Here is a 12,938-nt window from a genome sequence, read left to right as displayed (position 1 = left end):
GACCTATGTCAGAAAGTTGAAGAAAAGAAAAATGTGACAGAGGAGAAAGAACCTCTGAACTCTTGGAGATAAGAGAGAAATGTATGACTCTTTCTGAAGAGAAGCAAGCTGGACCCTCTGAAGAGGAAATCATTGATTACCCTCAAATGAATGGTGTTGTGGATCTTTAGGGGCTGTCAGGTGAAAGCTACTCTCTAGTCAGGGATACTGATCTAGCTGCTTGTTGATTGATAACAACAATTATGGAGTGCTCTGTTGACTTCCTGGGGACTTGAATGTATCTAAGATATGACCAAAAACAAACAAACAAACAAACCCAAACCTTCCTAGGACTTCTGACACTGAGTGACTACTACCACTTCCAGTAATATTGTCAAAAAGATCCTAGAAAACATTGCTGAGGATTATGAAGTCTTGGGTAAGAAATCAAAGTCCTTAGGGACACAGGTGGTGCTTTTATCGCTGCTGTTTATGGAATTCAGGGGAATCAGGAGAGAAAGACAGAGTGATTATTACTTTGTTTGGTTAAGAAGATGGTATCTGAGAATGAGATTTGGATTTCTGAATCATGGCTTAAAATATAGGAGTGATAGGTTCCTGACCAAAGATGGAGTGCAATTTAGCACAGTCTTAATAAAAATGCTTTTGCTTAGAGACTTCAAAGTATAATCAAATGGTCTTTTAAGGAAAGAAAAGGAACAAAACCACCTATGTAGATCTACCAAACTAGATTTTGTAAAAACTAGCTATGATGTAGAGGAAACTAAATAGTAATTGAGACACTCAGAAATTCATAGAACTCAAAATCCAAGAAAGGAGTCAGTAATACAGCTCGCCTTGGGTACCTACACACAAATGCATGAGATATGTGTGACAAACAAGATAAACCAAAGATCCTAATGCAAGGAGACAAATTTGACAGATTCATAGTAACAAGAATATGGTTCTGATAGGATGTGCTTTATATCAAGATAAGCAAAAGGAGGGGTGAAGTGTCATTTTTTATAAATGAAATTTATATTTATATATTTTCATATATTTTATTTTTATTGATTATATTTTTATATATTTATATTTATATATTTTTATATAATGAAATATACTCAAGTGAGGAAATCCAGGAACCTGATAGAGTGAAGTGTGATGGAGATCATTTGGGTGAAACTCAAAGGCAGTATAACAGGAAATACTATAATCAGAGTATAGTATATATAAGTGATGTCAAACTCAAAAAGAAATGAAGGCACTAAACTGTAAATCAGGATCCCTACAAGCATATGTTGATATTATCTGTGGTGTTGTTGTTTTTTAAATTTTTGTTAAAGATTTCCCAATTACATTTTAATCTGGTTCAGGCAGTGTGTGTTTGACACCTCTGCTAGAGACCACCTTAACAGAAAGAAGAAATAGATGAGTTCGGGAAACAAATCAAAAGCCTGGCACTAGAGGTGTACAGTAAGGGACATAAGACTTCAGTTATCCAAACATGTTCTGAAACATTCTGTCTGCCATAAGCAAGACTGCTAATAAATTTAATATTGTAATTCTAGGTGACTGGAAGAACAGAGAAATAGGGAAATTAGAAAGATTAGGTTGGGGGGGGGAAGATGAGTTCTGTTTTGGATTTGTGGAGCTTGAGATGCATATGGATAACTAGGTGGAGATTTCTAGTAGTCAATAGGACTTGGAGCTCAGGAGAAAGAGAACTAGATATTTAGATTTGGTAGTGTTCTACAGGGAGATGATAGCTGAACTCATGGAAACTGATGAAGGCAGAGAGAAGAGGACTCAGGACGGAACCCAGATACCCCCATATAGGGAGCAGGGCATTGATGATGATTTAGCAAAAGAAACTGACAGGTAGGGGGACAACCAGGAGAGATCAGTGTCTTAACCCGAGGAGGAGAGAATCTGTAGGAAAGTGTGATCCACATTGTTATATGCTACAGAGAGGGTAAGAAGGACGAAGACAGAAAAGGCCATTATTTTTAGCAATAGAGATTTGTAGGCACACTTGGAGAGCACAATTTTAGTTGAATGGTAAGGTCAAAAACCAGACTTCAAGCAATAGAGAAGGGAATGGGAGATAAAACTGTTACATAGTGGATAGCGATCTGGCTTTCAAACCAAGAAGACCTAGGTTCAATCCTGCCTCTAACACATGCTGGTTGTATGACTTTAAGAAAATCATTTAACCCCTCAGTGCTCTCGGCAACTTTGAGACAGTAAGCTGCAGAGAAGGTACCAACTGGTATTAGTAAAGGGAGTCCCCTCATCTGGAAGTTCCTTGTGTTAATTAAATCAGAGAGCCTGGTCTTATCCTTGACTATGAAAAGAGAGTTAAGGATGATAGCTTGATGAAATGGTTGGGGTGAGCTGAGGCTTGTTTTTTGGGTTGGGGAAACCTAAATATGTTTGTTGAGGCTTGGGGGAAAGGAGCCAGCAGTGGATAAGGGAAGATTGAATAGATAAGAGAATTGAATGGCTAGAAGGAATTATGGAAGGAAGAAGCAAATTCCTAGAAGTGACTGGAAGGATCAGCTGCCCTAGTTGCATTTCCCTAAATCACATTGATCCACACCTCCCCCCTCCATTACACAGGATGAGTGAGGAGAGGGTTCCCTCTTCCTAAGAGATCAATTGAGATAATATTTATAAAACACTTAGGGATTAGCATGGTGCCCAGTACGTAATAGGCCCTATCTAAATCTTTATTCTTCTCTCCTCCTTCCCCTTTCCTCTTAGAAGCAAAGGAAGCAAAGTAAGAGAAGGTGAAAGATGACACTGAAGAGCTTTTCAGTAAGAGGGAGCTCATAATAGATGCAGAAAGTTAGAAATATTACACTACAATTTCTTCCCGTGCAACCTTTCTTCCAGAGAAAGACTTTAGGCTGAATTTGGTAGCATTTTCAAAGCAAAGGATTGATAATTTAAAGATTACTTCACTTAACATTAATACTTCTATATATGAGAAGATTTTTTTTATATGTTAGGTAATATGGAGGTGATATGTGTGTCTTGATTTTCCCCCTTAAATATACCAGATTTTACTTATTAGCACCCCTTTCCAAAAGGCAGCTCATTTGAAAAATTGTATAATTGCATGTCTTTAAAAATTATTAATTCAGGGGGCAGCTAGGTGGCACAGTAGATAGAGCTCTCGCCTTGGAGTTAGGAGGACCTGAGTTCAAATATGATCTCAGACACACGACACTTCCTAGCTGTGTGACCTTGGGCAAGTCACTTAACCTTGATTGCCTCACCAAAATAAATAAATAAATGAAATTATTAATTCAGACATTTCCCTACATCACATTGATCTACACCCCCCTCCATCACACAGGATGAGTGAGGTTCTATTGCATTTGAAGCAACTAAAGCTCAGTCAAAGAAAAAAGTCAGAATCCTCATTAATTATAGCATTCTAATACGTTGGGACAATGGTACATTGTGAGACAGTGAAAAAGGCCCTGAGCATGTGTCCATAGTCTGATGGTAGTAAAAAACAGTGTTAGTCACCTATGAAAAAGCACATGGTTAAATGTTCTCTTTTGACATTTCATGTCTTTTTGAGATTGCCCTGGTAATTTAGACTCCATTCATTTGAGGCAATTCTGATGATGGACAAATTTGTGCTTGGGAATCCTTTGGAGAGTAATTATTCTATTTTTTTAAGCTATCATAATCTCAAAAGCAGTTAGTATGTATGTGCATGATTAAGAATTCTGCCCCAACAAAATTTTATGAATCTCTTTTGAGCTGGGCGAGACTTTCTGTGTGAAAAGAGGTTAAAATAATATTAAATCATTGCAGGCAAAATAAGACATAGAGCATAGAAGAGCATAGATACGGTCCTCATTTGACAGGAAGTGAAAGCATTTCTTTCAAGTGAATGAGAAAAAAATTTTTAAACAGATATAACAATGTTTGCTGTTTCCCAGTGAATATTCACCTTTGAAATGTCAAAAGATATTAAGCTGCCTACATGAGGAAAATTGAGTATAAAGTTAGATACTTCTACATTTGACATAGTATGCTGACTTGTTTTGCTATTATTATACTGTCCTGTATTTTTTTCACTGGATGAGAGGCACTGTAACATAGTGAATGGAGGGCTATCTTAGATTTGGGATGATTTGGATTCAAGTCCTTCGTCTGACATATACTAGTTGTGTGAGTCTAGGCAAATCTCTCAGGCAACTCTTAAGAATTAAACTACATTGGTAGACTATATTCTTCTCAGGGAGCTCCTTAACAAAGATAAAATTATTTGCCCAGGATATGACCCGTGGGGTCTCTGTTAGCCCTGATGCAAGAGTCATCTTTTTAAACTGAACTTCCTTGATGAGGTGTCAAATTTAAACGGGCATTTTATTAATACAATCAGTCATCAACTTCCATGGGGATAACATTCCTGCAGAATGGTGCAAAAGTAAAAAATGTGATTGTTGATACATTGAACGTATGGAAAATAGGGGGTTAGTTTCTTGGCAACCAACAAAAACTATAACCTTTGACTGCCCGGCCTCACTACAAACTTAGGTGCATCACGGCTCTCATTTTTTCTCTACTAGACATAGCCACAACTGTGCATTGGCGAAAGTTAAAATAAGGTTACTAATAAAATCCTTTGAATGTTTGAAGTAGCAGAAGCTAAACATGTGAATGTTGAAGATTGACTATATCTATGTAATTTTATTTCCTTTTGCTTTGCACATTTTAACATGTTTTAGCATTAAGTATTAAATGCACAAAAAAAACTTCTTAAAAAATTGAGTGTATGAAATCAGTATTTGTGTTTTTGATGTGGGAGGTGGTTCAGGGTAGAGAATGGAGAACAGTAGCTTGCCAAGGACCAATTTCCTGCCTGTCTGTAGTATTTCCCAGCCATGGTTCTCTCCATTCTTAAGATTGTTTCCAAGATTGGGCCAGATGAACCAATGATTTGTCCTTAATAGAAATTGTTTTAATTCTCTTGAGCCAGCATCTGATTAATAGTCAATAAAAAGGTGAGAGACCATCTGAAGAAATCAAGGACTTTGGCAACCTACTGTTAAGTGGAGGCAAGGACATTGCCAGGAAAATACCCCTTTGACTGGCATGGGACAAAAAGAGCTGCATACCTTTCTGATTAGCTTAAGGTCCTATGAATGCCCAGTTATCATTATTACACTAATACCATGCTAATAAAGAGTGCAATCTTTCATTCAGATTTGGGAAGTCATAACCAGAGAGGGCCAGAATAGCTAATTTTCACTTTTCAGCTATATTCCTTGGTGCCCTAAAGAGTGAGTTGCTCACCTCCCACAAGGCATTCAACTGTATCAGTAGGAAAGTGACCATCATAAGTGTTTATGTTCATGTGGTTATATGTTTCTGTGATCTTTTGCTGAAAAATGCTATAAGGGTAAATAAACTACTTACCATTATTTTAAGTTCTTTAAACAGTCAAGTGCATCTGTTGTTAGATTAAAAATTGTGGTTATTTCTCAACAGTGAAATGCTTTTATGGTTCTTGTCTACCTTTAGCCTCCAAGAAGATGGAGCAGGAACCCCTTATGACAAGGAATCAACGGCAATTATAAAACTGAATAATACAACAGTTCTTTATTTAAAGGAGGTGACAAAATTTCTGGCCCTCGTTTGTTTTGTCAGAGAAGAAAGCTTTGAAAGAAAAGGTATTTTTATATGTGAAGGTGGGAGGGGGGCATTTCAAAAATACCATTTAGAGCAGGGGTTCTTAACCTGGTATCTGTTAACTTGTTTTTGTGATATTTTGATATAATTGTTTTTTTTAATCTTATGTATTTCATTTTATGAATCTAAAACATTATTTTGAAAAGGAGCCCTTAGGTTCATCCATGATTCAACAACAAAAAAAAAAAGATAGGAACCCTTGATTTTGAGGAATAATATATTAATCTGCTCCATTGTGCATGGGAATAGTTCTAGTACCCTGCAGTTTGAATACACAAGTAAATAGGTCAAGAGAGCATGATCTGAGGGTGTACCTTTCTCCTCTTCATCAGGTTGGGTTTCCAGTCAGGATTTCACTTAGGTCTAGTGGAACAGGCTGCAATATTGAAAGCTAAACCAGATCCTCTTCAGTGAGTGCAGTGGACAGGTTTGCCTATCAGTGAAGGGATCTGCAGCAAAGCAGCCTTTGACATAGTTCGTTACAGCTGCATTTTTAGTGATCATAAAGTCCTTGCTCTTTTCTGTGACTTTTCTATTGCCCCGTGGAAGGACATTCAGTAGGCTGCTATGAGTGACCATGTGATACCAGCCTGTTCTCCCAATGTAAGGGGAGATGATAAGCCAGGACTCATGTATATTAAATAAGGGAGTCAATCATGTCCGTTAAATTGTATTATTTTAACATAGGTCAGTGATGTCATTAGGATCAAAAGGGACGGGGGGGAGAGAAGGAACTTAATGATAGAAAAACATAATAGTCTATTGTAAAACAAAATAAGTAAACCAAATAAAGATGCCTACAGTTTTTCTCTTCCTAAACCAGGGAATAATATTTCAACACTGTTCTTCCAATATTTTATACTTTTCAGATTGAGTGTATGGTTTGCATGTAGGCTTATAGATTCAGAGGTTGAAGGAAACTTATAGATCATTTAGTCTAAAGATTCCTAACCTGGGGGTCTACAGTTTGTTTTAAAAAATAGTTTGATAACTGTATTTCAATATGATTAGTTTCCTTTGTATAATTTTATGTATTTTATTTTATGTATTTAAAATTATTATTCTGAGAAGGGCTATGTTGGCTTTATGAATCTTACAAAAGAAGGGGAAACAAGCATTTATTATCTACTGTCTACATATCTGCTATGAATACTGCTATTATGCATTTAGCTACCAGATAGAGGCAGCTAGGTGGTGAAGTAGATAGAGTGCCAGGCCTGGAGTCAGGAAGACTCATTTTCATGAGTTCAAATCCAGCCGCAGACCTGTTTGCCTCATTGCAAAATGAGCTGGAGAAGGAAATGGCTAACCACTTCAGTATCTTTGCCAAGAAAAACCCAAATGGAGTCACAAAGAGTCGGACGTGACTGAAAAATGACTGAACAACAAATGTGCCAGAACTATGATAAGTACTTTATAAATATATTATCTCATTTAATCCTCACAGCAACCCTGGGAAGTAGGAGGTATTATTATCCTCATGTTATAGTTGAGGAAACAGGCAGGGAGAAAAGTTGTGGCTTGCCCAATGTCACACAGCTGTTAAGTATCTGAGGCTAGATTTGAATGCAGGTCTTCCTTACTCCAGGCTTAGCGCTCTAACCACTGCACTCCCCTGCTGCCATAAAATACATAAAGGTTAAGAACCCCTGACCTAGAACCCTTTTATTTTCCCAGGGAGGTAAAGTAAGGCTTGCCTATGGTCATACAATTAGGGAGTGACAGAGCTGGAATTTGAAGGCAAGTCCTTTAAATCCAATTTCAAAGCTCTGTCTCCTGTACCACTTAATAGTAGTTAAATCTAGGGGCAGCTAGGTGGTGCAATGGCTAGCTTACCAGCCCTGGAGTCAGGAGGACCTGAGTTCAGTTCTGGCCTCAGACACATAATACTCACTAGCTTTGTGACTCTGGGCAAGTCACTCAACCCCAATTGCCTCACACACAAAAAATAGTGGTTATCTCAAGACAAAATTTCTCTTCTTTTTAATATAATAGTTTTACAAATATCTTCTTTCTGTCTTCATTTTTGTAAATGAGAACACTTTAGAGCTGAGAAGAGTCTTAAAGATCACTGAGCCTAACATATTTATAGAAAGGGAAACTGAGACCCAGAGAAGTTGTTACTTGTCCAGGATTACATAGTAACAGAACTGGGATTAAGCACTAGTCATGCTTAATCCAAAGCCAGTGTTCATTTCTTCCATACCCCATGTTTTCTTGGTGAGAAAAATTTATTTCTGGCATTTACTGGTGATGAGTGTTTTAATTTCTGTTTTTAGAAATTAGAAGTACTTAATTATTCTACAGAAGTCAATATAACACAAAATAGCATAATTGAAGAGAAAACAGAATAGAGGCCTGCGAAGGGAACAGGCAAGTGGAGGCTTCCTAGCACCAGGGATGATCTGATTATACTCTCAACTCAATTTGATTGGGTTTCTTGGCAAGCTAATGTAATGCATTGGGTTACATCATTTCATACAGGCTCACTTGCTGTGACAAATATAATCCTCAAATAAAACTCAAGGTGGACTTTATAATGCAGGCTCTTGGTAAATCATTCTGAGACCAAATTCAGAAGGCTTTCTCTGTCTGGTTAAACAAAGTTTGTAGAGGCCAAGTTGGTGTCATTGGTAGAAAGCTAGCCTTGTAACCAGGAAGATGTGAGTTCAAGTTTTACCTTAACCTAATGAGTAATGATTGTATAGGCAGTTCTTTAAGACTTTTTATTTGGTGAGAAGATGCTGGCCTGCATTGGTAGAGGGTAGTTCCCTCAAATAATGATATCATGAATTCTTATCCCTGTCGTTCTCTTTAGAAACCATTCTGCTAGCTTAAAGCTTAGGCATTATTTTCATGAATGGGAATAAGAAGGGTAAGTAATTGAGAAAACATAATTTTAAGTCATGCCATCACTAATGTGTGAAATGATGTGATTATCTTAAAGAGGAATTTGATCATAGAGTAGTTTTTCATTCTGATTTGCCCAAAGGTAGAGTGAAAAGGACATTGGGCTCCAAATTAGTGGACTTGGAGGTTTGAGATGTGGCTCTGCCTTTTATCAGTTATATGACCTTGACTTTGAGCAAGTTACTTCCTCTCTATAAGCCTGGGTTTCCTTATCTATAAAAAAACAAAACAAACAAAAAACCAACAACAATAACAAGTGTTTGAGTCTTTGACTTATGTACCTCGTAAGGTTGTAAGAAAGATAATTGATAAATAATAAGGCACTCCAAAAGTGAGTTATTATTGATTGGATAATGTAGGGGAGTTTTGTAGGGAAAGGGTAAAGTTTAGCAAGTCCTCTGTGTGTATTTTCGTGGTGTATAAAGATAGGACTTTAATCTCCAGAAATGTGAATCCAGCAACTTTTGTAACTGCTTACATTGCTTAGATACCTCTAAGTTACTGTGAACTTTTAAAACTCAAAACATAAGATTCTAAGCACTGTAACTGCAGAATTTATCAAGATGACTGTGTACACCAGAATTAACAAGGTTTACTAATCCAGGGTCACATCTTAGGTTTTCCCTTAATTATTATTAATAATGCTAAATAATTTAAATATAAAAAGATTTACTGTTCATAAAGTAATTAATACCAATAATAATAATAATGATGATGATAATGACTAGCATTTATGAAGTGCTTTAAGATTTGCAAAGCACTTTACATGTTATCTCATTTAGTCCTCACAACTACCCTATGAGATAGGTGCTATTATCTCCATTATGCAGATGAGGAAACTGAGGCTGAGAAAGGTTAAAATGGCTTGTCCAGGGTAATACAACTAATAAGTGTCTGAGGTAGGATTCCCACACACTCAGGTCTACACTCCAAGTCCAACATTCTTCTTATATTTAATTCCCCCACAGAAGTCCTTCTTATCATGACATGAAGGGATACCTGGGTTCTCTAAGGCTGTGTCAACACAGCAAAAGCTCTGGAAGCCAACTAGAAAGGTTTATTCAATGGGTTTTGGAATGGACAATATCTATCTTCCAAGGTCCAGCTTAGATGAGTTTGAAGGACCTTATCTTCCAGCTACCAAGAATTGATTTTTTTTTTCTTTTGGCCAGCTCATGAAATTGTTTACTAAGGCATGGAGGAGTTGTGATCTTTTCAGTGGAGAGACAACCCATACTGATGAAATCAAGGCTATTGAAATATTTTTAAGCCAAGAGATAAGCCTTGTTATGTAATATACTACTTTAATGTAAACATAACAAAGATTTCTGAGGTTGTGCCTACATCTTGTGTCCACAAAAACCTTGTTTTTTTCTTCTTGATTTCCTTGTCTGAGAATTTCACTCCGATAGAATGCAGAGAGAACTCTGCCAAACTCCAGATGTGATCAGTTAATTGCTGCTACACAACCAGCAGAGGGCACTCATCCATTGCTTTTGTGTGCAAAGGAGAATGTGACTATTTGCTAGTAAGTTTTTACTCTTCCTTAGCAAAGAAATGAGTCAATATCTGAGCATTTCTAGCAAATTTTTTGCCTCTTCCCCTCTTCTCTACTTTGTAATGATGGGACATTTTTGTTTGTGAATAATAACTGAAAATTAAAAGCAGAATAGTCTAATGGAACAATAGCGAGTATATAATAGCTTTACATGTGTTAACTCATTTGATCCTCATCCCCACTTTACTGATGAGGAAACTGAGGCTGAGAGAAGTGAAGGTGACTTGCCCAGAGGTTAAGGTCCCACAGCCAGGGACTGAGAGAAGATTCAAACTCAGGTCTTCCTGATTTAAAGTCCTACATTCTATTGACTGGACCGTCTAGAACTCTAAACTGGGAAGTATACAAGAAAACTTGTTTTCCAGTCTGGCTCTGCCATTAACTGGTTGTATGTATGACTTTGGACAAGTCAGTTCACTTCCTTGTACTCCAGTTTTCTGGTCTATTAAATATGGTAGATTAACGAAACGATCTATTAGGTTCCTAAAGGTTTATGGACTTAGAGATGGAATGGACCTCAGAGGTCATTTAGTGAAGAAGTATCAAATTTGCAGGCAGGAAGCCTTGTGTTGGCCCCCAAAACTCCTGAATGCTGGCAGAGTCAGATTAAAATGTGATTGGGAAATGTTTAGCAAAATAAATAAAAATATAGTACAACACAGATAATAGTGATTTGTGGTTTTCTCAGTCAATATATGCCCATAAATATCTGTTTCGATTTGAATTTGACACAGTTGATTTTGTCCAAACCCTTAATTTTTCTCCGGCAAAATTCTTTGATTATGTATCTTCAAGTTAAAAGGAGTTTTGCCCTGCAACCCAAAGCACTAAAAGAGAAACATATTACTAGTTTAGAATATATCGTTGGGCCTCTATAAATATGTTTTATAATTAATAGAGATGGTAAAACTGCCTTTGCCTATAAATTTTTTCAGGGGTACCCAATACAGCACTTATTTTTAAAAATATTGCTGTATTTTAACAGAATGAAAATATGCTCAGAAAAACACATAAGCTGGATCCTACCAATAGAGGGCAGCCAGGTGGCACTGTGACTCTGGGCAAATCACTTTACCCTGTTTGCGTCAGTTTCCTTATATGTAAAATGAGCTGGACAAGAAAATGGAAAACCACTCCAGTCTCTTTGCCAAGAAAACTCCAAATGGGATCACAGAGATTTGGACACAGCTGAAACTGAACAGCAGCAACAAACAACAACCACCACCACAACCGTAACTCCCTTTAAATTTCCTTAATACTATATAATATGAGCCTTGAGGAAAGTGAAACATCACTGTGAGTTCATGAGCTTAGTTCTGAAACCTCCTACGGTGGCTTTGGGATTTCCACTGCACTAACTCATAAATCTATTATCATTCGGGCAGAGATCATAATTGACAGACTTCTAGGTTTAGAATTCCCCAGGGCCAAATTGTTGAGCCTGGGGGCCTCCAAATCTTGGTCTAGTAGCAGTATACAACATAAAAGATGTTACCATGACTAGGCCATTAACATTTTTTTTTTTTTGACATTTTAAAACTACTCTGCTCTCTTCTCCAGGGCTCATTGACTATAATTTCCACTGTTTCCGCAAAGCCATCCATGAAGTATTTGAGGTGAGAATGAGAATAGCAAAATCTCGAAAAGTTCAGAGTCAGATGCGGAAGAAAAAAGGAACCACTCCTAATGGGACACCTAGAGTTCTGCTCTGAGATTTTGGTGACAGCCTTTGAGATCAAGGCTATTTGGTGAGACTGCTGCTTGGAACTGTACTGGAGGAAGAGAGAAATTGGACACGTGGCTTGGATTTGTTATATAACAATCAGTGCAACACACTTGATCCTTTTTAAAAAATAATAATAATAAAGTAAGCACTTTCAGCAACAAAACAACTTGTATATTAAACATTGATGTGAAATCTGTCGTAAGAATGTTCTTAACATAAAATGTACTTTTTTTTCTTTTGGTCCATAGTAAGAAAAATCATTGTCAGAACTGTCAGGTACTGTACAAACTTTGTACTTTTTCGTGTTTTTTCTCATGGAACAGAACTTTGATAAAAATTAGTTTTCTAAGCACTTTTCCCTACATGGTGTCAATGACATGCATAATATAGTTCATTTGCATATGGCAATCTTAGAATCATCAAATAATGTTGCCTTGGCACAATGACTTTTTTTTTCTTATTTCTTAAAAGAATTGATGACCATTTGGTACCAGTTATTCAGTTAAATAATTCCCCCCAATTTGTAGCTGGAGCAGTTTGGAGCATTATGCTGTATAGCAATAAGAACCCTTCTCATAATTATTAACTAATTGATAAAAGACTGGGCAGCTAAGTGGTACAGTGGATAGAGTACTAGGACTAATGTCAGAAAGACTTATCTTTGTGAGTTCAAATCTGGCCTCAGACACTTATTAGCTGTGTGACCCTGGGCAAGTCACTTCACTCACTTTGCCTCAGTTTCCTCATCTGTAAAATGAACTGGAAAAGGAAATGGTAAACCACTCCAGTATCCCAGGTGGGGTCATGAAGAGTTGGACGTGACTGAAAATGACTGAACAATAAAAAGAGCCAAGCTTATTCAGAGCCCTGACAAATGCCCCACCTTTTTTCAGATCTTTTTACTATTTTTACCTTAACAGTGATCTCTAAAGTAACTTTATACCTAGAGGACATTCATTTTGTAAACCTGCTCATTGCTGCATTACTGTTTTTATAACACTGGGGACTAGATTTTCAAAGTGGTGTCCACAATTTCTGCAAAGAAGG

General features: G+C 37.1%; 1 protein-coding gene across 1 annotated transcript in view; it reads left to right on the top strand.

Annotated features, from left to right (window-relative positions):
- The window catches only part of RRAGD (Ras related GTP binding D), a 60,259-nt gene extending 47,716 nt beyond the window's left edge, over positions 1-12,543 (top strand). The window contains exons 6-7 of the mRNA XM_027856678.1: positions 5,530-5,678; positions 11,726-12,543. Of these exons, the coding sequence (XP_027712479.1) occupies positions 5,530-5,678; positions 11,726-11,877 (301 nt within the window). The 3' untranslated portion in view covers positions 11,878-12,543. The remainder of the gene's footprint in view (positions 1-5,529; positions 5,679-11,725) is intronic.
- Positions 12,544-12,938: the final 395 nt, after the last annotated feature.

The sequence above is a fragment of the Vombatus ursinus genome, unplaced genomic scaffold (assembly GCF_900497805.2).
Source record: "Vombatus ursinus unplaced genomic scaffold, bare-nosed wombat genome assembly UNPS02000582.1, whole genome shotgun sequence".
NCBI lineage: Eukaryota > Metazoa > Chordata > Mammalia > Diprotodontia > Vombatidae > Vombatus > Vombatus ursinus.
This window is presented reverse-complemented; position numbering and strand designations above follow the sequence as displayed.